This window comes from Mesoplodon mirus (genome assembly GCF_964341445.2).
Source record: "Mesoplodon mirus genome assembly, contig: HAP1_SCAFFOLD_730, whole genome shotgun sequence".
Lineage (NCBI taxonomy): Eukaryota > Metazoa > Chordata > Mammalia > Artiodactyla > Ziphiidae > Mesoplodon > Mesoplodon mirus.
The window spans coordinates 99,910-125,008 of record NW_028295302.1 but is presented as its reverse complement, the minus strand read 5'-3'; the positions used below and the strand labels follow the sequence as shown (position 1 = coordinate 125,008).

The 25,099-nt window shown below is 42.3% G+C and overlaps 1 protein-coding gene across 7 annotated transcripts; it reads left to right on the top strand.

The window, feature by feature from the left end:
- The first annotated feature begins 309 nt into the window (after positions 1 to 309).
- LOC309797560 (zinc finger protein 222-like) lies at positions 310 to 23,529 on the top strand. 7 transcript variants are annotated; one of them, XM_082646056.1, is made up of 5 exons: positions 310 to 2,267; positions 2,742 to 2,792; positions 4,865 to 4,910; positions 6,777 to 6,900; positions 10,413 to 12,621. In XM_082646056.1, exons 1-5 carry the CDS (start codon positions 2,233 to 2,235, stop codon positions 10,604 to 10,606), a joined length of 450 nt encoding a protein of 149 aa, XP_082502182.1. In that variant the 5' UTR covers positions 310 to 2,232; the 3' UTR covers positions 10,607 to 12,621. The 7 variants fall into 7 exon arrangements, 6 of the variants coding, with proteins under 6 accessions (XP_082502182.1, XP_082502181.1, XP_082502185.1 ...); XM_082646055.1 differs by having other exon boundaries at positions 6,774 to 6,900; XM_082646059.1 differs by having other exon boundaries at positions 2,179 to 2,185; positions 6,774 to 6,900.
- The last annotated feature ends 1,570 nt before the right edge of the window (positions 23,530 to 25,099 follow it).

The window sequence follows — 25,099 nt, the reverse complement described above, 5'->3', positions numbered from 1 at the left end:
CTGAAAAGGTATTAATAATCAGAATATGTAATAGAAATGAGGAAGAAAAAGATAGCATCCACATAAGAAAATGGGGCAAAAGTTTTAAGTAGACATTTATAGATGAAGCTACCAAGCATTTGAAAAACAGATCAAACTTATTAGAAATCAGAGAAATTTAACTAAAACAAGATACTACTATACATTTAATACACTAGCAAAACGGTGATGAGTCATCCAAATGAAGGTAAGTGGTTGCACGAAAACCTGACGTGCAACTCTTTGGTAATCTGGACTGGTGTAGCCATTCAGGAAGCCAATCTGGCTATATTATTAAAATATACACATTTGCTATGAAATAATTTCACTCGGGTATGTATTCCAAAGAAATTCTCAGATACGTCTATAAACAAATGTAAGAAGATGTTTATTTTATTATCATTGGCATGGCAGTTGGAAGAGTACAGGTAAAATGTGGGTGCAGAAAACGGAATTCTATGAAACAAATTAGATGGATGGGTGAATGTTTTTTTTTTGTTTTTTTTTTTTTGCGGCACGTGGGCCCCTCACTGTTGTGGCCTCTCCCGCTGCAGAGCACAGGCTCCGGACGTGCAGGCTCAGCAGCCATGGCTCACGGGCCCAGCCGCTCCACGGCACGTGGGATTTTCCCGGACTGGGGCACGAACCCGCGTCCCCTGCATCGGCAGGCAGACTCTCAACCACTGTGCCACCAGGGAAGCCCGGATGGGTGAATCTTAAAAATATACTCCTGAATGAAGGAAATAAACACCAGAATGAATTTTATGACACAATATTATTTATATAAATTGAAAATATACGCAAGTGCACATTTTGCACAAGAACACACCCAAAAGAAAACACATCAAACAAATTAGAATGGTAGCTTACGGGGTAGAGAAGGGAGTGGAGGGTGCCATAGGGAACAGGAGGTGAATAAATAAAACTTAATCATGTTACCGTATTTCATCATTCTGTATCCAAGATTTCACTTTACTTGTAGTGGAAAGAAATCCTGTGTGCTATGTTGGCTTAAGTCAGGAATAGTTCTTGGAGGATATTTTCCTGAAAGAATTTGGAACAAATTTTTGAAAAAATCTTTGTTTATACTATGGATGATCTTTTTTTGTTTGTTTTGTTTTTTTCTTTAATTTCTGTTTTGTGGGTGTGTGTGGGATCTACTTTATTTTGTATTTCATTAATCTGATCTTATATTTTTCCATCTGCCTTCTTCAGTTTTATTATTCATTTATTAACTTCCTGAAATGGATGTTTTCTGAATCAATTTTCAACTTCCTTTCTACTTTCATATATGCTTTTAAGGCTCAACATTTCCCTCTATGTATGTGTTCAAATCTCCAGATCCAATTATGAATTTGAATGTTTCTCTTCATGGTTCTGTCAATTTTTGCTTTATAAAGTATCAGCTGAAGTTATTAGTTTCTGATAATTTGAAACTTTATGACTGTGAAGTGTCCCTCCGTATGTCAAGTAATGCTTTTTTCTTCCCCTTAAAGTTCACTTGGTCAAATAGCAATGTCACAGATTTTATAATTACAGAAATAACTTGAGACCTAGGATGTTGATGTCTGTCTCTAGAAAGAATTTTCCCTTGCTTCTGCACGGGTTGTAAGATGCTAACAAAACACGTTCACCTTTACACAATTTCAGGGAATGAGGTGTTTTGGCGTTTGGCTTCAGTCCCTGCCGAAGAAAGCCGTTTCCTTCTCCCCTTATTCCAATGGTGAAACTCTTTGGGGTTTACCAGGAAGCCTTCGTGGCTGGTAATGCTTTTATGTCGCTTAGCCTCTTGAAGACGTCCAAAATTCTACTGAGTTTGTACGCCTTTCAATGAACAGAATCTACACTCTTCTGAAGCCTACACAGTAGAACGGCAAGACTGCCTGAGACCTCAGGGATTCCGGAAAGTGAAAACCAGAGTGAAAACATGTAGTCCAGAGCTCGTGCCGGTAGACACCCCCGCACCCACCCTTGCATTCTGGGACATGTAGTCCAGAGCTCGTAAACTCGTGTAGTCCCATATACTGCAGCTACAGAAACGCCTCGCTGTAAAGGTTTACCCGCGGAATTCTGGGAAATGTGGTCCAGGAGTTCCGGGTTAGTCGCAGGCACTTCCGCCCCAGGAGGACACGTAGCAGCCATCTTTTGCTTGATGACGGTGTTTCAGGTCAGGAGGAGCGGCTAAAAGCGGAGGTTTGAGGGCCTAGAGTGGTGATGTACGTCCCGCGGGTGGAGCTTCTTTGCGTTTGGTAACGTACCCGGGATGGGGTGGGCTCAGGTCGTGCCTCCTGGGGTTTGAGGGTCTCCCCGGTTTTCTTCACCCCTAACCTGACCCCGTCCCCCACCTATGAGCTAGCCCTACCGCTTCATAGGGCGTCACACTGGGTGAGTTGCTTAACTCCTCTGTGCCTCCGTTGCTGTTCGGTAAAAGGGGGGAAAAAGGAATGCCTTCTTAATATAGTGTTGTGAGAAGAAACGAGATAGCACAAGTGAAAGGTCTACAACTGCCTGATACATTGTTGTTATTAATACTACGCAAATTCGGGAGGCACCCATTTCGCAGCGGGATTCTGTGAGCCCAGGAAGCTGAATTGTCCTGGACTCCTGGCCTGTTTTGGAAGGAGAGGACTTCTAGCTGGTACGGGGGCGGAAGGGGGTGCGGTATGAATTAGTGGGGATGGAAACACAGCCCTGGTATTTCACAGTCTCCTTTCCTTCCCCAGCCCTGACTTCTCAAAAAGCACTGCACGGAGGAAGAGGCAACGGAGCCCCACGTGAGTAGGACTTGGCATTCTTCTACTTAAGATATTCCTATAAATTGTAGAACGTATGGGACATGGGTAACGATGATAACTGAGCCTTGGTCACTAATTTCCATTCTAAAAGCTTTATGCAAATGACCACATTTCCATCAGGCAGTGGCTCTGTGAATTGGTACTGCTGTTTTCTCTACTTTAAGGCTGAGGAGCTGGGGGCAGGGACCACAACCCTGTTGGCCCATCCTCACCGAGGTGGTAGGAGGCAGAGCTGGGGTTGGGACCCAGGCAGTTTGAGTCCAGCAGCTGAGTTTGCTAATCCCTTTGGTATATTCTCTTTGAGCATAGGGTACTGGCTAGAATCATATCATGAAAGGAGGTTGGGACTTAATTGTGGGGACCTTGAGAGCAAGGTTTAGGCTACTTTATGAGTTTTTAAGATAGCTTTCTCAACTGGGTCATTTATTTTATTTCAAATAATATGTATATCATAGAAGTAGCATAATCATTATGGAAAAATGCAGATATATACATAAAGAACAATTTTAATTATCTGTAACTTTAGGATGTAAAGATAACAGTTGTTAATGTTTTCGTGCCTTTTTGTCTGGTTACTCTTTGTGTATGTTTCTGTGTCGTGGAGGCTGTGTTTTGTGGGACTGATGTTACACTGCGGTGCTACTCAAAGTGTGGTCGACAGACCAGCGGCATCGGCGTCCCTTGGATAGAAATGCCCAGCCTTGAGCCCCATTCGAGACCTTCTGATGGATAATTTCTGCGTCGGGGGCCCAGGAGGCTGCGTTCCAACAAGATCCCGCAGTAATTCACATGCACGTGAAAATTCGAGAAGCTCAAGAGAGGGTCTTTTCTGGAAACTGAGGCCGAGGAAATTGACCCTGCTGGATGTCACAGATAAAAGTGAGCTGGATTCACCAAAGGCCTACTTAGTCCAGTGATTTTATTCCCCCACTAATGATTGTCAACTGTCAGGGCCCCTTTCAGAATCCTGAATTGAGCAGAAGACAGCTAGCAAGTGTAGAGTCAAAATGGAGGTCGTTAGAAGTTGTGAAGATCTCTCTCTCCCAGGCTTTGGGGAGTGGAATCATTGCCATCTTTTGTACTAGATCGAACCCGGGCCCCCTGCATTGGGAATGTGGAGTCTTATCCACTGCACCACCAGGGAAGTCTCCCATTTATTTCTTAAACTTCCCTATATTTATAATGATATAATTACAATTCAGATTCCTGTCTTTTTTCATTTGAATGAGGTATGGACTGTCAAACTATTTTTTATTGTTGTTGCAGAATCCTGGCTTTTATTAGTTCTCTTTACCTCTGTGCATAATTGTCAAAAGGGTACTTCCTGTTTAAAAAGAAACTTAACGTATTTTTATACCTTTTGTAAAAAGTCCATGTCAATTTAAATGTTATTGTTGCAGTCACAAAATCTTTAGGAAGACAAGCAGAGATTTTCAGAAGTCTAAAGACTCTCACATAACACGGCATGTCTGACAGTGTTCTGTTGGTGGAAATCACATCTCTAAGGATAATTTCTAACTAAAATATCATCTGCTTTACCGCAGTTGCTAAGAAATAAGAAACCCTGACAGTGGTGTTCTCAGAGCTTCCTACCTTACGACGATCTCACGAGGTGGTTGCCCGTGTTCTCCCCCACTGGCAGAGGACAGAACTGAGGCAAAGAGATGTGAATAACTTGCCCAGGGTGACACTGCTCGTGAATGGCGTAGCCTGATCACAGCGCATGCATATTGACTCCAGAAGCTACTCTGACTTACATGGTCTCTGTTTACCCCATACCCAGAATAAGAATGACCCCTGTGGAAGCTGCAGGCACACTGTGAGGGGGCCACTGTGTATGGATGGGCAGGTCATTCCTCACACAGCCACTGAGGGGGTTCACGGGGGCATCTGGTATCTGCGTGGGGCTCTGCTCATCAAGCATAATCAGCTGTAGCCACCCCGAGGACTGGGAGCCTTGGTAATTCACAATGAGCACCACGTGGGTTAGTGACTTTTTTTTCTTTAAACCAGTTTCCATTGACTACTTCTTTCCCTGTCTGTCTTGCTAGGACTCTGCACTTCCCCAGAAGGAGAGAGAAAATGAGCACATTCCAGGTGAGTAGAGCTTGCCTTTCTTGCTGTTAAAAACGCCGTTTTTGAACTCAGATTAAACACAGGTTTTCCTCTTTTTTTTTGATTGGAGTATAGTTGATTTACAATGTATTAATTTCAGGTGTACAGCAAAGTGATTCAGTTATACATATATATACATATATTTTCAGATTCTTTTCCCTTATACGTTATTACAAAATATTGGGTATAGTTCCATATGGGTTTTCTCTTTCAAGGAGAGTCTAAGCATATGAAGACCTGAGTGTGCCATGTGTACTTTTTAAAAAATTCCTGTTAAATTTAATTGGTTTCGGTTTTAATTTTTGTTTTATTTCATCATTTTTTTATTTTACAAGTAAAAGAAAAATTAAGGGAAATGAAGGACATCTTCCACTCTACTGCTTACCTGCTTACAAATTAGCTGCTTTTATATTTCTGTAATTTCTTCATCATATGTATTCATGGATGTGTATTTGTATTGATAACATAGATACAGTTTTAAATTGTTTTTTTCATTTAATACTAGCTAACATTCACTTTTAATTGCTTTATCATGTTCCCGCAAACTTATGCACCTATTTTTTTTGTTTTTTTTGCGGTACGCGGGCCTCTCACTGCTGTGGCCTCTCCCGTTGCGGGGCACAGGCTCCGGACGCGCAGGCTCAGCGGCCATGGCTCACGGGCCCAGCCGCTCCGCGGCATGTGGGATCTTCCCGGGCCGGGGCACGAACCCGTGTCCCCTGCATCGGCAGGCGGACCCTCAACCACTGCGCCACCAGGGGAGCCCTGCACCTATTCTTTAAACTACTCTCTACGCACAGACGTTCAGTTTAAAGACTTCTCCTGTTTCAGGAGCACTACAGTGACAGTGTTCCTGATTTAACCTTTTTCTCAAAATATCGTTCTGAAGAATATTGCCCCTTTTTGCCCTTAACATAGTAGGTTTAGGTATTCAGAATTTAAGAGGTATGTTTTACATGTGGTGCCTTGGATGTTTTTTGGTAGAATAGCCAAATACGGCAGAGCACAGCAGGATCAAACTGCTGCTTCACGCAGAAAAAATCATGTATTGTTAGAAGTTTTCTCACGACCAGAGTTAGATTCAGTCTTCCCCATGCTTGAGTCAGACCCTTTGTGTATTTTATTTACTGGTTTGTTTCTTCTTGCATCTTATATTTTTTTCTAATCAGAGTAATACATGACCTTAGTTTAAAAAGTCCAGTGGTACTTAAAGCACTTGCCACTGCATAGACAGCTCAGAACAATTGTAGAAAGAGGTGCTTGGTTTCATCTTTGTTTTAAATATAAAGAATAGGGGTTGTGAAAAAAGGAGGAACCAACTCAGACTCACCCAGAAAACCAAGGGTCTGGAGTCAGAGTATTGCATTCAAGCAAACGACAGAAACGGGGAAAGAGAGAGTTTTCATTCAGAGACCTGGCATGGCCTTTTGGTTAATTTCCACATATAACACTCCTTCTCAGCTGGTTCCCACCTCAATGAGAAAGCAGGTGCCATCAAATACTGCCAGGACTAAATTGGTAACTGTTTCTGGGGCACTTGGCAATAATAATTAAACAGTGAAAGCTTTTTAGTTCAGGATCCAGTGGTTAGAATTCTAGGGAGTTTACTTACGAGTTGTCTGAGAGCCCCAGGTAAATACACAAAGCTTTCTCTTTCATAGCCGCACGTCCGGTGAGGCTGAGGAAAGTCAGTGTGTGGCATTGGCAGGATGGAAGGAGGGGGTGCTGGGAAGTCTGCACACCTCACAGGAGCCGGAGCAACTTCCCATCCTCCTCGTCTCCTCGGGGCTGCCCCTCTTCCACTGGCCACTGGGTATAAGATTGAGGTGGTGTTGTTTGTCGTAGGAGGCGGTGACCTTCAAGGACGTGGCCGTGGCCTTCACAGAGGAGGAGCTGGGGCTGCTGGACTCGGCCCAGAGGAAGCTGTACCAGGATGTGATGGTGGAAAACTTCCGGAACCTGGTCTCAGTGGGTGAGGACAGCCTTTCTCTGCGAGTGTCTTTGTGACCTTGGTGTTTCAAGGCTTTGGGCCTCTTGAGGTGGTTCCCTGAGTTTGGGGACCAGACTTTTGCAATTCCTGTGGGACACGAGAGGATGTCTCTGGTCTTTCTATACAGTGTGTTTCAGGTCCTTTTCAATTATTTTGTAAAAGAACTGTAAATCGACAGTATCTTGCTGTACCTTGTGTATTCTTTTTCAGATTTCCCTCCCTGCCATTAGTGGATGATAAAGCCAATTTATTGAGCCCTACGTGTGATTTTTTTTTTTTTTTTTTTTTTTTTTTTTTTTTTTTGCGGTATGCGGGCCTCTCACTGTTGTGGCCTCCCCCGTTGCGGAGCACAGGCTCCAGACGCGCGGGCCCAGCGGCCATGGCTCACGGGCCCAGCCGCTCCGCGGCATATGGGATCCTCCCAGACCGGGGCACGAACCCGTATCCCCTGCATCGGCAGGCGGACTCTCAACCACTGCGCCACCAGGGAGGCCCCTACGTGTGATTTTTTAATGAAATAAAATAGTATAGAAAATATCAGAGTTTCTTAGGAAGAGTACAACACATTGCAGCAGAAACTCTGGGCGATGGCATGAATGGTGTGAGAGCCAGTGGGAACAGATTTCATGAAAAGAGACATTGGTTAGATATAGGTCATTCAAGCTTCGTTTTAGTAATGTATACTTTTCTACCTGTGTATCTAGGTTGTGAAATAAATGCTGTTTCTTCAGTGGGTCGTGATACAAAGTTTGAAAAACACAGCTTTCAATACCTTGAATATGCAGTTGGAACTCAAATGTCTAGTAAACTTTAGCTCTAGCCCGTTCATGTTAACTTGTGACTTTGCATGTTCTCATTCTTCAAACGAGATACAAAACATATAGAAAGAGAAGAGAGGCTTTGGTCGATGAATTCAGCAACCCAGATAGAAATTTAGGTGAGAACCAAGCAGTCGTGAGTTCCTGTGGTTAGCTCTCTATCTGTTTTGCTTCTCACCAGCCCTGTGCTGTCCATCACCTGGTCCCAGTTGGAAATCTCTTTCCAGGATTATTGCATAGTCTTTGTACTGGTCACCTGTTGCCACCCTTCTCCTCCCACAGTTTGTTCTTCAGGTGGCAAAGTGATCTTTTGTAACTTTAAGTCAGGTTATGTTCTTGTTTCAAAATTCTCTTGTGGCTTCTTTTACTTAGAATAAAAACCACTTAAAGTGGATTCTAGAGCCTTCTGTGGGCTGCTGTTTGTTCTCCACCACCTCCCTGAATACATCACCTCTCCTCCCTCTTACCCTATCTTTTCCAGACCTGCAAAGGATGCTTCTGCCACAGAGCCTTTTCCTTGTCCTTCTCTCTGCCTGGAATACTCTTCCACCTGTAATCTTTTAGGCCTCTACTTCTTTCAGTCAGTCACCTTAAAGATGAGGAGGTGGCTGTCCTCTGACCACCCTGTGGAAAATACAGTCCTCTCTTTCTTACTCTCTCTGCCCTGCCTTGTTTTGTCTCTAAGCGTTTCACTCATGTACATTTTGTTCACCTGTTCCTCACCTCTCTTTCTTCCACTGGAGGGTAATCCAGGAGTGCAGGAGGAATTTGGTCTGTTATATGTTTATTGCTCACTAGCCTCAGTGCTTAGCATAGTCTTGGTACATGACAGGAACTCTTAAATATTTCTTGAAAAAACGAATGAGTTAATGGATAGAGAAATTAGCCTTCCATGAAAATAGCTAGTAGGCGGTGAACAAATCCGAGTGAATAAGGGATATTGCTAAATGTTTTTTTGTCTTCAAATGAATTCCTAGCCTAATTCTAACTTCTCAGGTGCCCATGATGTGTGTATGTGTGTGTTTGCCTTTCTGTACAAGTTGGCCCTCATCAACTTGCACAAAAAATATGTATAGAACCTGTAATTATAACCAAACTGAGTAAAATGCTTTCCCTGTGACTTTCCTTGAGCTCTTAGTAGCAGAGCAAATTCATTTGGGGAGGAAATACTGTTTTGAATGAGGATTCTTATGTCTACTTCTTAGGTAACCCTCCCATAGAAGGAAAGAAATTTCTATTTCCTTATCCCTTATACCAGGGGAGAACAGGTCTCAGAGAACAGCCAGCTGGTGAGTTAGCCTTTCCCTTAAAAGATTTGCCCCGCTGCGTCCCATTTGCCTCCTCCAAAGCCCACCTCACTAATAAGAAATCGATCTTTGTTAGCTCTACAAACATTTTGTGTGTGTGTGTGTGTGCATTTGTATGTATCTTGTAGAAGCCATTTTAGATAATGTCACCTTGAGTGCTTTGATCATTCTTTAATAGTTTCTAGTCTGTTTCTTCTCAGTACTTATCACAGGCTATGGAATTTATTCCCAGCTCACTCATAAACTCCATTCTTCACTTTGGAACTCATTCTTGTTAAAGACCAATGTATCTGTGTCCAAAAATTTTCCATGCTGTTTTTAAAGAGACAGCATTCTTCCCTAGTCTCTAAATTTTGACTCCTGCTTGGCAGGGGGAGTGGAGGAACGTATTAGGCAGCACAAATGCCTCAGAAGGATCCAGTGCATAGGTCTTCATGCTTTTTTTTAACCGCACTGATTCTTAGAACCTTTTTAAACATTAATTAATTTTTGGTTGCATTGGGTCTTCGTTGCTTGCATATGGGCTTTTCTCTAGTTGTGGCGAGTGGGAGCAGCTCTTCGTTGCGGAGCGCAGGCTTCTCATTGCAGTGGCTTCTCTTGTTTCAGAGCACGGTCTCTAGGAATGCGGGCTTCAGTAGTTGTGGCACGTGGGCTCAGTAGTTGTGGCACACGGGCTTAGTTGCTCTGCGGCATGTGGGATCTTTCCGGACCAGGGCTCGAACCTGTGTCCCCTGCACTGGCAGGCAGATGATTAACCACTGTGCCACCGGGGAAGTCCCGGTTTTTAGCACCTTTCATATCCTCCTCAGCACTAACCCCCTTGGTGTGCTGCCGCCTCGGGTGCAGCCTTTCAACTTAAGCAAAACTGTACTTTCCAGTCCTTTTCCTGTATCTGATACCTGACTTGTAAAAGCTGTTTCGCTTCTCTGACTTGGTTCAAACTTAACCTGGGGTTCAGAATTGTAGAGAATCCTAGAAATCAAACTGAGTTCACCTGTACATGCATTTCTTGAGCCCTGACTAACTGCTAGGCACTGTTAAAGCTGTGAGCACAGCAAAATGCTTGTCTTTATTGATACTGTGTTATGGTAGGAATGACATGTAATTTTTGAAAGATGATTTAAATAGTATGTCAGAGTAGTCATTTGGTTTTAAATGGGTTTCATTAATGCTAAGTATTTGGGAGTTTAACAGACCATCTCTTGGTTTCTGTTAGTATATAAACCAGAGAACTTCATTTGTCGTGCGAAAGATAAGCTGAACCATCCTGAGGTTCATTAAAGTCTCATACTGTGTCTTAAGTGTAAAATCTTGAATCTTTGAACAAAGCATTCACGTGTCCACATCTCTGAATTCTCTGTCCTTATAGAAGAAAACATTCAAAGTGAGTTGAGGGCCGTTCAAGACAGAGGATCACGTGAAGAGCTTTCCTGCTGGCAAATCTGGCAACAAATTGCAAATGACTTAACCAGATGCCAAGACTCCATGATAAATAGTTGTCAGTTCCACAGACAAGGTGATTCCCCCTGCCAGATTGGGGCAGGACTCTATTCAAATTTCTGAAGATGAGAACCATATATTAAATGATAAAGCAGGTGATCCCAGTAGTACTGGAAATCCAAGGTTTGCAACTTTGAGAGCCCAGGATTCTTGGAGGAAAACTTCATTGACTGAGTCACAGAATTATCAGAATAGACACCAGCAAATTTCCATGAAAAACAAACTGTGTCAGTGTAAAGAGGATGTTGACACCATCGGTTGGATTTCACATCACCTTGATGCTCATGGAGTACACAAGGGTCAAAAACCTTACGGCTACAGTGATTATAGAAAAGATAGCACGAGGGTTTCAACACTGGATCAGAATACTATGATTCACACAGGACAAAAACCTTACCAGTGTAATGAATGTAAAGAAGCCTTCACCGATCTCTCCACCTTTGATCTTCACCAGCAATTACACTCAAAAGAGAAGTCTCATACGTGCAGTGAGTGTGGAAAAGGCTTCCGTTACAGCTCGGTTCTTCATATTCATCAGAGAGTTCACGTGGGAGGAAAACACAGTGAGTGTGATGAGTGTGGCAAGGAGTTCAGTCAGAGCTCACAGCTGCAGCCTCCTCAGAAAGTCCACACTGTAGAGAAACCATTCAAATGTGGGGAATGTGGGAAAGGCTTCAGTCGTAGGTCAGCACTTACTATTCATTGTAAAGTCCACACGGGAGAGAAACCTTATAATTGTGAGGAGTGTGGGAGGGCCTTCAGTCAGGCCTCTCACCTTCAGGACCATCAGAGAGTCCACACTGGGGAGAAACCATTCAAATGTGACACATGTGATAAGAGCTTCAGTCGGAATTCACACCTTCAGTCCCATCAGAGAGTCCATACGGGAGAGAAACCATACAAATGTGAGGAGCGTGGGAAGGGCTTCATTTGTAGCTCAAATCAATACATTCATCAGAGGGTCCACACAGGAGAAAAACCCTACAAATGTGAGGAATGTGGGAAAGGCTTTAATCGGCCTTCAAGTCTTCAGGCCCATTAGGGAGTCCACACTGGAGAGAAATCATACATATGTAATGTGTGTGGTAAAGGCTTCACTCTGAGTTCAAACCTTCAGGCACATCAAAGAGTCCATACAGGAGAGAAACCATACAAATGTAATGAGTGTGGGAAGAGCTTCAGGAGGAACTCCCATTATCAAGTTCATCTGGTTGTCCACACAGGGGAGAAGCCCTATAAATGTGAGGTATGTGGGAAGGGCTTCAGTCAGAGTTCATATCTTCAAATCCATCAGAAGGCCCACAGTGTAGAGAAACCTTACAAGTGTGAGGAGTGTGGGCAGGGCTTCAATCAGAGTTCACGACTTCAGATCCACCAGCTGATCCATACCAGTGAGAAACCATACAAATGTGAAGAGTGTGGGAAGGGGTTCAGTTGTAGAGCAGATCTTAAAATTCATTGCAGAATCCACACTGGAGAGAAAACCGTATAATTGTGAGGAGTGTGGGAAAGTCTTCAGGCAGGCCTCAAATCTTCTGGCCTATGAGAGAGTCCACAGCAGAGAAAAACCATTCAAATGTGAAGAGTGTGGGAAGAGCTTTGGTCAGAGTTTACACCTTTAAGCCCATCAAAAAGTCCACACTGGAGAAAAGCCATACAAATGTGAGGAGTGTGGGAAGGGCTTCAAGTGGAGCCTGAACCTTGACATGCATCAGAGGGTCCACACAGGAGAGAAACCATATAAGTGTGGGGAGTGTGGGAAGCACGTCAGTCAGGCCTCAAGTCTTCAGCTTCATCAAAGTGTCCACACTGGAGAGAAGCCGTACAGATGTGACAGATGCAGTAAGGTCTTCAGTCGGTCTTCACAGCTACAGTCTCATCAAAGAGTGCACACAGGGGAGAAGCCTTACAAGTGTGAGACCTGTGGTAAGAGCTTCAGTTGGCACTGCAATCTAACAGTTCATCACAGAATCTATGCTGCTGATAAATGCTATAAAAGTGATAGGAGTGGTAAGACCATCAGAGAGCCCACACACGAAAAAAGTTCCATAAAGTGATTAAAACAAAAAACAAAAACACTCAGGTGTCACGTGAATTCTTCCAGTCATCAAGTTCAAAAGAAAAAAAAATCATTTGTTTCATTAAAGTCAGTGTTTCAGCCATAGCTTAATATGTCCCAGTAGTCAGGAGGCCACACGGCAGAGAACTCTGGTAAATGGTGTAGTAAGTTTGAACTTTGACCTCTATTAAATATTAGGGGAGAAGCCTTAGTGTGAGTTTTAGCAGGCCTTGTACAAAAGTATGATGAACATGCCAAAATTTATGCCCATTACAACGTAAATTCCACGAATGCAGCGACGTTTGTTCTGAATCTGCAGTCTGAACATTGTCAGCTACTTTGTAGGTGCTCGATATTTGTTCAGTTAATGAACGAGGAAAAACTTTTTGAAAATTATGTTGCAATCTCCTCCAAAATTTCATAAAAATTTGTATTCAGAGCAGTTAACCTAAATCTGGCCTTAAAAGTAATTCAGGGAGACAAAAATGTGAAGTGTTAGAAAACCACTCAGTATTGCAATTTGTAATATTAATGTGGCATCGTCCTGTTATGATGAGCTCCATTTGTCTCCCCCCAGCCTCGCTTCAAGTTGGATCTTATCTTGGACTTTGTCTAATATTCTGTGACTCTTATACAGTACAAATTTGGTTATCTTTTGTGACAGTATAGACTTACTGAAAATGGATTGTTCATCTTGCAATACAGAAAACATACTGTTGACCCTTTTTTCAAGAATGTCAAGGCAGAGGGTTAAGTGTCAGAAAGAGTTACTAATGACAGTGACAGAGGACAAACATTTCTTAGTAAATGAACTGATCGTTGGTTTCTTATTCCCCACATTTCCGTCTAGGTTTTGATGTGATTGTCTCCCAAGGGTTTTAGCATTACTTTCATCAAGACTTCTTAAGTAGAGAAAAGAGGCTGTTTGAAGTAGATTATTTTTGTCAAGTTCTCTATCTCCTTACTCCTCTCTGGCCTGAGATAAAAAGAAAAAAATTATTTGTTGAAATTTGGTAATTTCATCAAACATATTTATTCAATGACTGACTTGCACACTTTTTCCTAGCGGTGGATTGAAAAATTGATTTTCAAAGTGAAGTTGCTGAGTACATATCAAAACATAGAGCGTGCGTCCCTTTGATATAGAAATCATAGAATAGGACCTTATAATAAGGAAATTCAAATAGAAAAGGTGAGTAGCATGTCAATGTTACTAAATTTTGTAAAAGTGAAATATTCAATAGGAATGTCTTTATATTTTAAGATACTTACGTAATAACAGATCTGTTAAAATGATGGCTTAAACTTAATGACGGAAGCATGTAACAGTTTAATGTATTTTAGGTAGGTACATCACATACCTTAATCAAACATGTATGTGTGTGTGTTAATGCATCCTATCATCTGTAAAGGGATATTCACCCTTATGGAAACAGTGGCAAGATTTTCAGGGATTTTTTCCACATTTAACTTCCATATTTTATTTTTTATTTTTTTTAAATTATTTTATTTATTTTTTTTTTTGCGGTATGCGGGCCTCTCACTGTTGTGGCCTCTCCCGTTGCGGAGCACAGGCTCCGGACACGCAGGCTCAGCGGCCATGGCTCACGGGCCCAGCCGCTCCACGGCATGTGGGATCCTCCCAAACCAGGGCACGAACCCGTGTCCCCTGCATCAGCAGGCGGACTCAACCACTGCACCACCAGGGAAGCCCTAACTTCCATATTTTAAATTTTTCATTGAACATCAATTTTCCAGTAAAATACTGTTATTTTTATAGTAACATAGGTAGTAAAATAATGTAAAATATAATATTAAAAATTACTAAGAACATATTAATCCCTCACAGTAAGAAATCCTATCATCATGAGGTATACATATATATGGCCAAAATTAAGGAATAGACCTCTAGAAATCAGTTATAAAAAAAAATGTATATGGTTATTCAAAGATACAGAATATTAGTGTAACTGTATATTTATAATTAATGCATTTGAAGTTTAGGATAAATCCATGCAGCCCAGAATATTCTGTTTTAATTCCAACAGTAGAAATGCACACATCCTAGTTCTCCTCATCAAGCTTCCTTACTGGGTGAATGGATGGATAGCTCGGGGTACCGGCTTGTCCTTTCAAGTGCTTGGTCTGACTGGAGAAGTAGCTGGGTCGATCCAGACACTATGACACACAGAACCATTAGCTGTGGGAAAAAAGGAATTTACCCCCCAAAAAACTTTTTTTAATTGTTTACAAAGTAACGGTGATTGGGCAAATCCTGAAGATAGAGAGTGGAAACAGGTAAGTTTTAGAGGTAAAATTTATCAGCGATTCCCTAAGGAAAAATGTGCATAGGGAAGAAACCTAGAATGATGGGAACAAGTTGTTAAGGAGGAGGTGTGCATACCATTTCCTACTTCTTAGTCATTTCACTGATGTTTAACACTTACTTGGTTAAAGGGCTTACTCAGCAAAAGATGTATTTAATGTGAGAGGCAGGTTTCCAAGATTGGTTTCCTAGACCACACCTTCACATGTGTATGTAAAGTCCATGCTACCTCAAATTGCATTGCATTAGATGTCAGAAATCCTAGGGCTTTCTTGTTTGGTTTGGTTTGGTAGATATCAAACCACCAACTCTCAAGGTAATTTGTAGTTTAGTGAGTTAAGTCAAGGGCTGGAAAACTACCTCCTGTGAGCCCAACCTGGCTCATTGCCTTTAAAGCTTTATTGGAACACAAAAGCTCTTTATTGGCCCATCCATTTATTTACCATGTTTGAGTGTTTCCCATTGTGCTGACAGTGTTCAGTGGTTGTGACGAGCACTGATGGCCCACAAAACCTAAAATATTTACTTTCTGGCCCTTCAGAGAAAAAGTCTGTTGATCCCTGTGGTAAGCCCAAAAGGTTTGTCTCTGTAAGTGAAAGACCACAAGTAGAGCAGAACTTAGACTTGGTTCAGTGAGGATTCCAGAGAGGTTTCCTTTTTGATTCTCATATCTGCCCTTGTGGTTGACCTTGTTCTTTAGTTTGGTTCAAAGACAGTGGTAGCAACTAGGGACTACCTGTTTCTTTCTTGACATTCAATGAAAGAGCTGCTCTTCCATTCTTAGTGTTGAGTAGTTCACTACTCACTCCCAGTGCATGGCTTCCTCTAACCTTGACTCCCATCTATGCTAAAGACTAAATCTTTAGCTTTGTATCCAGTTCCATTGTCCTTTGTAGGGCCTTCAGTTTCAACTCCCAGTTGATAGCTTGAGCTCGAAATGTATTTTTACCGTTGGGGATTTTCTGTCTTAGCTTTGACCTTGGCTACATAGCAACACTTTGGGGGACTTGTTATAATCAGCATTTCTATCTTTCTTTCCTTCCTTTTTTTTTTTTTTTTTTTTTAAGGGGATCCAAAGTCAAATTCAGTCAGTGGCTGAATGACAACACATTGATTCACAACCTTGTACATTCTCTTATGTCATAGGGCATCAGTGGGAAGGAGTAGAATCCTGGAAATTTGAGGTGGAAATATATGGGCAGATTCCAACAAAGCTGCAGCCTGTGACCTCTGACCTGTGACCTCTTAGTTGAGCCTGCTGTGCTATTAGAAGGAAGTCTGCCTCTACTCTGAGATAGTTTCCTTGCAGGGGACTGTAGATCCTCAAGACTTGCCTCCACTACCTCTCGTTTTTCTAGACCTAGTAATCAGACTAGAGTCCTTGAAATGGGGACGGGAGCAGGGAAGGGGTGGGTACCCACCGGGTATAAAGGATGACCATGAGGAGACACTATCTGCTAAAATAAGGAATTTTATAATTTATATCAATAGAAACCTGAGAAATAACGTGTGTGGATTTTGTCGGTATTGAAGCAGGTGGAAGTAATGTAATATTGGATTAGGCTGGATTTGTTGATACGAGTGCATTCAACACCCATTCCAGACTCAGCGTGTTAGCTTGGCTACCTGGGAATGCCTTCAACAGTTTGCTCAAATGACTGAAACCTGTACCCAAAGTTAGCGTATGCTAAAGTCAAAATGCCAGAACTTTCTAAGTATGTTGTAGCAAAATTTCTTGACGTTGGCATGAATGACATTTTGAACTGGATAGCTCTTTGTTGTTGGGAGCTGTTCTGTGCAAGGTAAGATGGGCCAGTGGCACATACTCTTCCCTGCCACCCTAGTTGTAACAATAAAAAGTGCCTTGAGGGCTTCCCTGGTGGCGCAGTGATTGAGAGTCCGCCTGCGATGCAGGGGACACGGGTTTGTGCCCCAATGCGGGACGATCCCACATGCTGTGGGGCAGCTGGGCCCGTGAGCCATGGCCGCTGAGCCTGCGCGTCCAGAGCCTGTGCTGCGCAGCGGGAGAGGCCAAAACAGTGAGAGGCCCGTGTACCGCAAAAACAAACAAACAAAAAAAAACAAGTGCCTTATGCATCTCCCAAAGCACCGAGCTGATCTCCCTGTGCTCTGCGGCTGCTTCCCACTATCTATCTACCTTACGTTTGGTAGTGTATATATGTCCATGCCTCTCTTTCGCTTTGTCACAGCTTACCCTTCCCCCTCCCCATATCCTCAAGTCCATTCTCAAGTAGGTCTGTGTCTTTATTCCCGTTTTACTCCTAGGTTCTTCATGACCTTTTTTTTAAAATTCCATATATATGTGTTAGCATACGGTATTTGTCTTTCTCTTTCTGACTTACTTCACTCTGTATGACAGACTCTAGGTCTCTCCACCTCATTACAAATAGCTCAGTTTCGTTTCTTTTTATGGCTGAGTAATATTCCATTGTATATATGTGCCACATCTTCTTTATCCATTCATCCGATGATGGACACTTAGGTTGTTTCCAGCTCCGGGCTATTGTGAATAGAGCTGCAATGAACATTTTGGTCCATGTCTCGTTTTGAATTATGGTTTTCTCAGGGTATATGCCTAGTAGTGGGATTGCTGGATCATATGGTAGTTCTATTTGTAGTTTTTTAAGGAACCTCCATACTGTTCTCCACAGTGGCTGTACCAATTCACATTCCCACCAGCAGTGCAAGAGTGTTCCCTTTTCTCCACACCCTCTCCAGTATTTATTGTTTCTAGATTTCTTGATGATGGCCATTCTGACTGGTGTGAGATGATATCTCATTGTAGTTTTGATTTGCATTTCTCTAATGATTAATGATGTTGAACATTCTTTCATGTGTTTGTTGGTAGTCTGTATATCTTCTTTGGAGAAATGCCTATTTAAGTCTTCTGCCCATTTTTGGATTGGGTTGTTTGTTTTTTAGCTATTGAGCTGCATGAGCTGTTTATAAATTTTGGAGATTAATCCTTTGTCAGTTGCTTCATTTGCAAATATTTTCTCCCATTCTGAGGGTTGTCTTTTGGTCTTGTTTATGGTTTCCTTTGCTGTGCAAAAGCTTTGAAGTTTCTTTGGGTCCCATTTGTTTATCTTTGTTTTTATTTCCATTTCTCTAGGAGGTGGGTCCAAAAGGATCTTGCTGTGATTTATGTCATAGAGTGTTCTGCCTATGTTTTCCTCTAAGAGTTTGATAGTTTCTGGCCTTACATTTAGGTCTTTAATCCATTTTGAGCTTATTTTTGTGTATGGTGTTAGGGAATGATGTAATCTCATACTTTTACATGTCCCTGTCCAGTTTTCCCAGCACCACTTATTGAAGAGGCTGTCCTTTCTCCACTGTACATTCCTGCCTCCTTTATCAAAGGTAAGTTGACCATATGTGCGTGGGTTGACCTCTGGGCTTTCTATCCTGTTCCATTGATCTATCTTTCTGTTTTTGTGCCCGTACCACACTGTCTTGATTACTGTAGCTTTGTAGTATAGTCTGAAGTCAGGGAGCCTGATTCCTCCAGCTCCGTTTTTCGTTCTCAAGATTGCTTTGGCTATTCGGGGTCTTTTGTTTCTGCAAACAAATGTTGAAAATTTTTGTTCTAGTTCTGTGAAAAATGCCAGTGGTAGTTTGATAGGGATTGCATTGAATCTGTAGATTGCTTTGGGTAGTAGAGTCATATTCACAATATTGATTCTTCCAATCCAGGAGCATGGTATATCTCTCCATCTATTTGTATCATCTTTAATTTCTTTCATCAGTGTCTTATAATTCTCTGCATACAGGTCTTTTGTCTCCTTAGGTAGGTTTATTCCTAGATAGTGTATTGTTTTTGTTGCAATGGTAAATGGGAGTGTTTTCTTGATTTCATTTTCAGATTTTTCATCATTAGTGTACAGGAATGCCAGAGATTTCTGTGCATTAATTTTGTATCCTGCTACTTTACCAAATTCATTGATTAGCTCTAGTAGTTTTCTGGTAGCATCTTTAGGATTCTCTATGTATAGTATCATGTCATCAGCAAACAGTGACAGCTTTACTTCTTCTGGAGATCTTTTAATGTCTTTTCTAGAGAGATTTAATCTGAATATTTTAAATGGTCTCCAGTTTCCCTGTGGGTTATTGACATTTTAAACTCTGCACTGCAATTTTCCCTCCATACATGTAATTTTGTCACGGCTATTTCTGTACTTAAAGATGAGGAACTATATAATTGATTTCTTCATTTTTTTCCCATCTCTTTCCAAGGTACTGAATTTGATTGTGTCTTACGAATGAGTGAAAAATGTTAGTCCTTGAGTCAGGACATTGGGCCCTTTACCAAGTAACTCAGCCTATCTGGGCTTCAGCTTCCGTATGTGCAATCAAGAGGCTTGGACTAGCTGACTTTTCAAATGCTGTGTTTCTTTGATTCACTCTCACTTACTGATCTGCTCCTTAAGAAGAGGGTCTGTTCTCATAAAGTAACAACAGTCTTTTCCTAACCTTGGGTTGGGCGGAGTTTCACTGGTCGTACTCAGTTTGTTAGTTCTATTTCCTTCTACGTATGCTTAGCTCTAATTTATATAGCTCTTGTGACTATTTTTAGATCTTATTTTTTCCTTATTTTCTTTTACAGTTTCTAATTTGTTATCGCCAGTGTAGAGGAGCCTGATTGATTTTTAACATTTATTGATCTTGTATGTGTGTGCCTTGTTGAACCGTCTTATTAGTTCCTGCTAGTTTATCTGTGGGTTCTTTTGGGTCTCATAGATAAATGAGCATATTAAATGTAAATAATGTGTTCTTTGGATCAAGTTTATTTTCTTGCATCTATATATATAGAAGCAATATGTTGAATTGATTTAAATATTTCAATACTTACATACCTGTTATCACAATCTAACGTTCTTGATCTTCTTTTCTTTCAATCAATATTACGTTTTCAAGATTTCTCCACGTGAATCCATATAGATCTAGGTCTTTGATTTTTGACCGTTTGCTATTATTTCATCACATGCGTATAGCATCATTTATTTTCCATTCAAGCATTATTGGACAATTGGATTGTTTCCCTCCCTTCTCTAGAACAAACAACGTTTCCTAGAATATCCCTGAAGATGTCTGACAGTCGAGAAGGGCCAGGCTGCCCGAAGGATTGCTACTTGCTTTTAGCCACCTTCCAACAGGCCATCTCCAGCCAGCCATTTGAAGCACAGCGGAAATGAAAACTCCCCCAAATGTGGAGATCTCAGGAGCTTCCTAGAAGGTGGGAGGTTAATGATAGGCATCCTGCTGGGATCCCAGGGGAGTCTGAGCTGGCCTGAAGCTCATCTTCCTGCTCTACCTCTCAAGAGAAATGTGGAGGAAAGAAGACTTCAAAAACTGTGAGTAGGTAGAGGGAGAGATATTGGGGGCCGAAGCTGTGACTGAGGTCTTGGAGTGGGCTGTGAGCACGCAGAGCCTCTAGAGAGCCAGGCTCTGCCTTCTGAGAACTTCTCCCCTAAGGCTGCTCCTAATTCAGGTGATACCAGCCATATAGAGCCGACTTGGCCCACACTGTCACAGAAAGCCTTATCAGAATCTCTTCTTCTTCATACACTCTTGTGTCTGTGACTTGGTTATTGCCTTTGGTGCTCCAGTGATGTGAACCACAGTCGCTCGGGGATGGAGGACACTAGTGACCCATCTTGCTTTGTGGCCTCAGTCCACAGCTTGTGGGTAAGGGAAGAGGCCAAATGAAGGTCAAGAAGGAAAGATGGAGTTTGAAGAGAAGACCTGAGTTAAGGGTGTCTTCTCAAGTCTTGATGAATGAAATGTAGCTCCAGTACCTGAAGTCCTGCTTGTTCTCAAGGCTGACCACGGGGCTGGGTGCACTCAGTGAAGGAGCCGTATACACTTAGTATTTCCTTGCTTGCTCACACTTGCCCTCCTCTGATACACCCTCTGCAAGACGGATCTTCCCCTGAAACAACTTTCCACCTGCTGCTGTCATCTCATGAACATTTGCTTCCCCTTCCTAGTGTCCCCCTAGAATGCCATTGCAGCCAATTCATAATGTGATAATCATGCTTCTTACCATATTCTCAGCAACTTCTGATAAATTTTATTCACTTTATTCCATAGTCTTCACACATCAATAATCTTCCTTAACTTCCTAGCTGCAGGTTAACCCATTCGGAATCATTTCTTTTTCCTTCTCTCCTTTGGCAAATCCTTTCTATCTTTTAAGGTCTTTTTCTTGTCTCTCTACCATCCTGCCTTCCTGAACTTCTTTTTTTTCCGTTTAAGTAACCTTTCAATCTCCTTCCCCAATTTCCTCATAAACATTTAGAGTTTATTCCTCACACGTTAGACAGCGGTTTACGAATGGCCAGGCATAATGGACTCAGAATGAGTTGGCACCCCCGAGGTACCTGTCTTGCTGGGGAGCCACAGGTGAAGGGCTGGCTGCTGGACACATGTTTGCATGGAGTCAGGCTGAGTGGCCTCAGGGTGTTTGCTGTGCACTTGTGTGTGTTTCTCGCTAGTTGGTTTCCTCGTCCAGCCACCTGTGACCTCCCTCCATCCAGCCCAGGGAATCCTTCTCATCACAGGGGTAGGATGTTTGTCTCATTTTCCATCACATCCTTTCCCCAGAGTTTGGTTGTGAGTTGTTCCCATTCCAAAGACCTTTCCTCTTTGAAGAGAAAAGAGAAAATCTTGTCTCACCTTTTCTCTCACTTCACTTCTGCTCTATTATCTCCTCCGTCCAGAATGGCCCACTGACTCAAATGGGTGTAGATCCGAAGATGGCAAGAAATGCCAGCAATTCTGAGCTAATAATACGGATGGATCAGGAGAACTTGAAAACCTTTATCCCGCCACATTAAACAAAATTGCACTTCCAGTGTATTCAGAGTCTCAGTGTAGACACACAAATGATATAGAAATTGAAGTACACTCAAGTTTTTCTTTCCTCCTTTCCTGATTTATTCTAATCCTCAAAGTTAACATGATGAACTATTTGTTAGGTAAACTTTCAGACATTTTCTACACATGCACACTTTTCTTTTTCTCACACAAGAGTGTGAACTAGGTCACTTTCAACATGCTGTGATTCTGCGATTCACTGTCTCCCACCAAGTCATCCACTGATAAAGTAATCTGCTTCATGGAGAAATATTTCCAATAGGTAATAGCCAATGTCTGTGGAGTGCTTACTCTGTGTCGGTTTCTTGTAACTACTTTACAGATCTTTTGTACAACGTACCCATGGACCAGGTACAGTTATAACCCCCAGGTGACAGATAAGTGCAGATAAGTACAAATAAATACAGAGGCCAAGTGACTTGCCCAAGACACTGGAGCAAATCAAAATCCATGCCTCTGTAATCATTTTGCTCTATTGCCTCTGTCTGGGAGGCTTGATGAGTTGGCAACTAAAACCTTAAATATCCTGTTCCATTTTTACATCTGTGACACAAGCGTGGGGCTGTGATACGGGGTAACTAACCTGACTACTTTTGAAAACCCTTATGCACCTGGATGAAAGTAAGCCAGGGACTGCAAGCTATAGATTGAAGGTTTCCTACCGACTTTTAAAAATAGCTTCTTGAATGCAATTTATGTAACGTCAAGTCTAGGATGTAGTCCAAATAGTAACAGAAAAATGGAGCTATGTAGAAAAATACTTAAAAGTTGACAAGTATTGGGAGTGTAGTATTTTTGGGGCCAGCGTGTAGACCACAGGAAAACTTGCTGTTTCCATCCCAAAGGGAAGAGCCCTATGTTGCAACTGCCAAGGTCCCTGGGGCAGCAAGTGTGCTCACTGCTTAGTAAAGAAGCATCCTGAGTTTGATAGAATCATATGGGAGCCTTACATTTGGTTAGCAGTTCTACATTCTTGATGTAATAATATTTTCAGGGTGTGGGAGGGTATCAAGCTCTGAAAATACCCTTGGAGAGATTTGCTTATTAAGTTTGGCTTTTTCAATCTCCCTACGACTTCTTTACTAAACACCAGGCGGTTTCCTTCACTTTTCAGAACCATGTTGTTTTTCCCTTGTCTAATGAACTTTGAAATACTTTTGGATGAGCTATTAAGTTTGGAAAAAAATAAACCTCTCTTTAAAATAAGGAAGGTAATAACAATGACAAGTAGAAAAAGCTCTAAAACAGAGAATATCCTCCATTCTAGCCAATGCCTGGGAGTGGAAGGTTCGTGCTCGCTGTCCAGGACGTAGAAATAAAAGCTGAGGAGGCGCTGAGGCGTCTCCTGGATCTCTATAAGCCTCCATCATTTCTGCTGAGTAGGGTTGACAGATAAAATATAGGCTGTTTAGTTAAATATGAATGTCAGAAAAACAACGAGTACATTTTGAAGATAAGTATGCCCCAAATAGTACATAGGATCTACTTATAGTAAAAATAATGACTTATTATTCATGTGAAGTTCAAGTTTAACTGGGTATCCTGTATTTTTATTTACTAAATCTGCCAGCCCTACTGATGATCCACAATGGAGGCAGTTCAGGAGCGGTACATGCTGGCTCTCGGACAGTCAGAAATTGCTTCAGCAGATCGAGGTACAGTATGAAATTCTTTTTGGATGTAGCTCAGAAGCCATGGCCAGCCCTTGACTGCGAGTACTGCCTCGGGTTTCCCTGAGGTGGGGTAAACCTTCCTCTTAATGGCCTTTTGGTAAGTCTGGAAGACCATATCCAAGGGGAGCCCCAAAGTCAGTTTCCTCCTCACAACCATGTTTCCAATTCCTGGAATTGGCTGCATGTGACTCACAAGAGATGAGGAGGTGTGTGGAAATTGGGAGTGTCATGGCTTGAACCCTTTGTAGGTAAAGTTTTGCTGTTCTGAGAGTTTGAACAGGAGCAATGTGAAAGACTCCAGGTCCCCAGGTAGATAGAACTAATCCTGTTCTACTTCTGTGTATGTGACAAGTCTCTAATAGTTCAGAGAGCAAGTATCTGGTCTTAGAAAGACTGATCCAAGCTTGGATGTTTCTGGTGACAAGGCAAGGTCCTGAGTTTCAAGTTCACCTTTTATGGTTGAGGAGACAATAAGGTGGTCAGAAGGGAAATCATGGAGGAGACCTTGGCTTCATCCATTGTGCAGGCTTGTATATGTGGTTCTATGTAGATTGTGTTTCAAAGGTGGAGCTTGTTTACAACTATGAACATTCTCCGATGTGCTTTTTGGACCTTCATTCCCAGAGCGAGAGCAGTGCCGAGGCTCTAGAGATGCCATGGATATTCTGAGCTGTCAGTGGCATTTCCCAGGTACTGTTCCCTTGGTGCCGCTCCTTGAAATGTCCAAAGGGATTATCATCTGTCTTGTGGCGGGTCCTAGCATTGTGAAAGGAAGCTGCTGCACCTGGCTCAGAGGATTTCGGATGTGGTGGGAGGAGGAGTAGTACTACGACTCTAAATTGTATCACAGCATATCTATTCCATCTTGAGAGTGGGGTTGGGGGGTTACGAATGGGGGGCTTTTACTGTGCTTTTATACACTGTACCCTTGAAACTAATTCAATATTTTAAAATTAATTAATTTATTTTGGGCTGCATTGGGTCTTTGTTGCTGCTAGCGGGCGTTCTCTAGTTGCAGTGAGCGGGGGCTACTCTTGGCTGTGGTGCACGGGCTTCTCATTGCAGTGGCTTCTCTTGTTGCGGAGCATGGGCTCTAGGCAGGCAGGCTTCCGTAGTTGTGGCACGTGGGCTCGGTAGATGTGGCACACGGGCTGTAGAGCGCAGGCTCAGTAGTTGTGGCGCGCGGGCTTAGTTACTCCGTGGCACGTGGGATCTTCCCAGACCAGGGCTCGAACCCATGTCCCCTGCATTCGCAGGCATATTCTTAACCACTGCTCCACCAGGGAAGCCCAATAATTCAGTTTTTTATAAAGAGAAGATTCCTAATATTATTCCAAAATTTTAAAAATATGTAGTTGGATAACACTATGAAAAATTAGCTGATACATTCTTTTATTATTTCTCTTTGCTCCCTGGATTTTTTTCCCCATCCAGTCAGCTAGGCACTGTGAGTTCACTGCATTAGGAAGGTAAAGACTCAGCAGAAATGAGGGAGAAAAAAAGAAAATTCTCAGCTTTGGAATGTTCACAACGGAGGCCACAGTAGAACAGGTGAGAATTCTGTGAACAAAAGATAAATGTCGTCTCAAATGTCAAAAAGT

Coding starts and splice junctions, on each gene's coding strand:
- LOC309797560 (XM_082646054.1), top strand. CDS start 4,655: ATGGGCAGGTCATTCCTCACACAGCCACTGAGGGGGTTCACGGGGGCA. Junction 4,911..6,773: donor AGAAAATGAGCACATTCCAG/GTGAGTAGAGCT, acceptor TGTTTGTCGTAG/GAGGCGGTGACCTTCAAGGA. Junction 6,901..10,412: donor CCGGAACCTGGTCTCAGTGG/GTGAGGACAGCC, acceptor CTGTCCTTATAG/AAGAAAACATTCAAAGTGAG.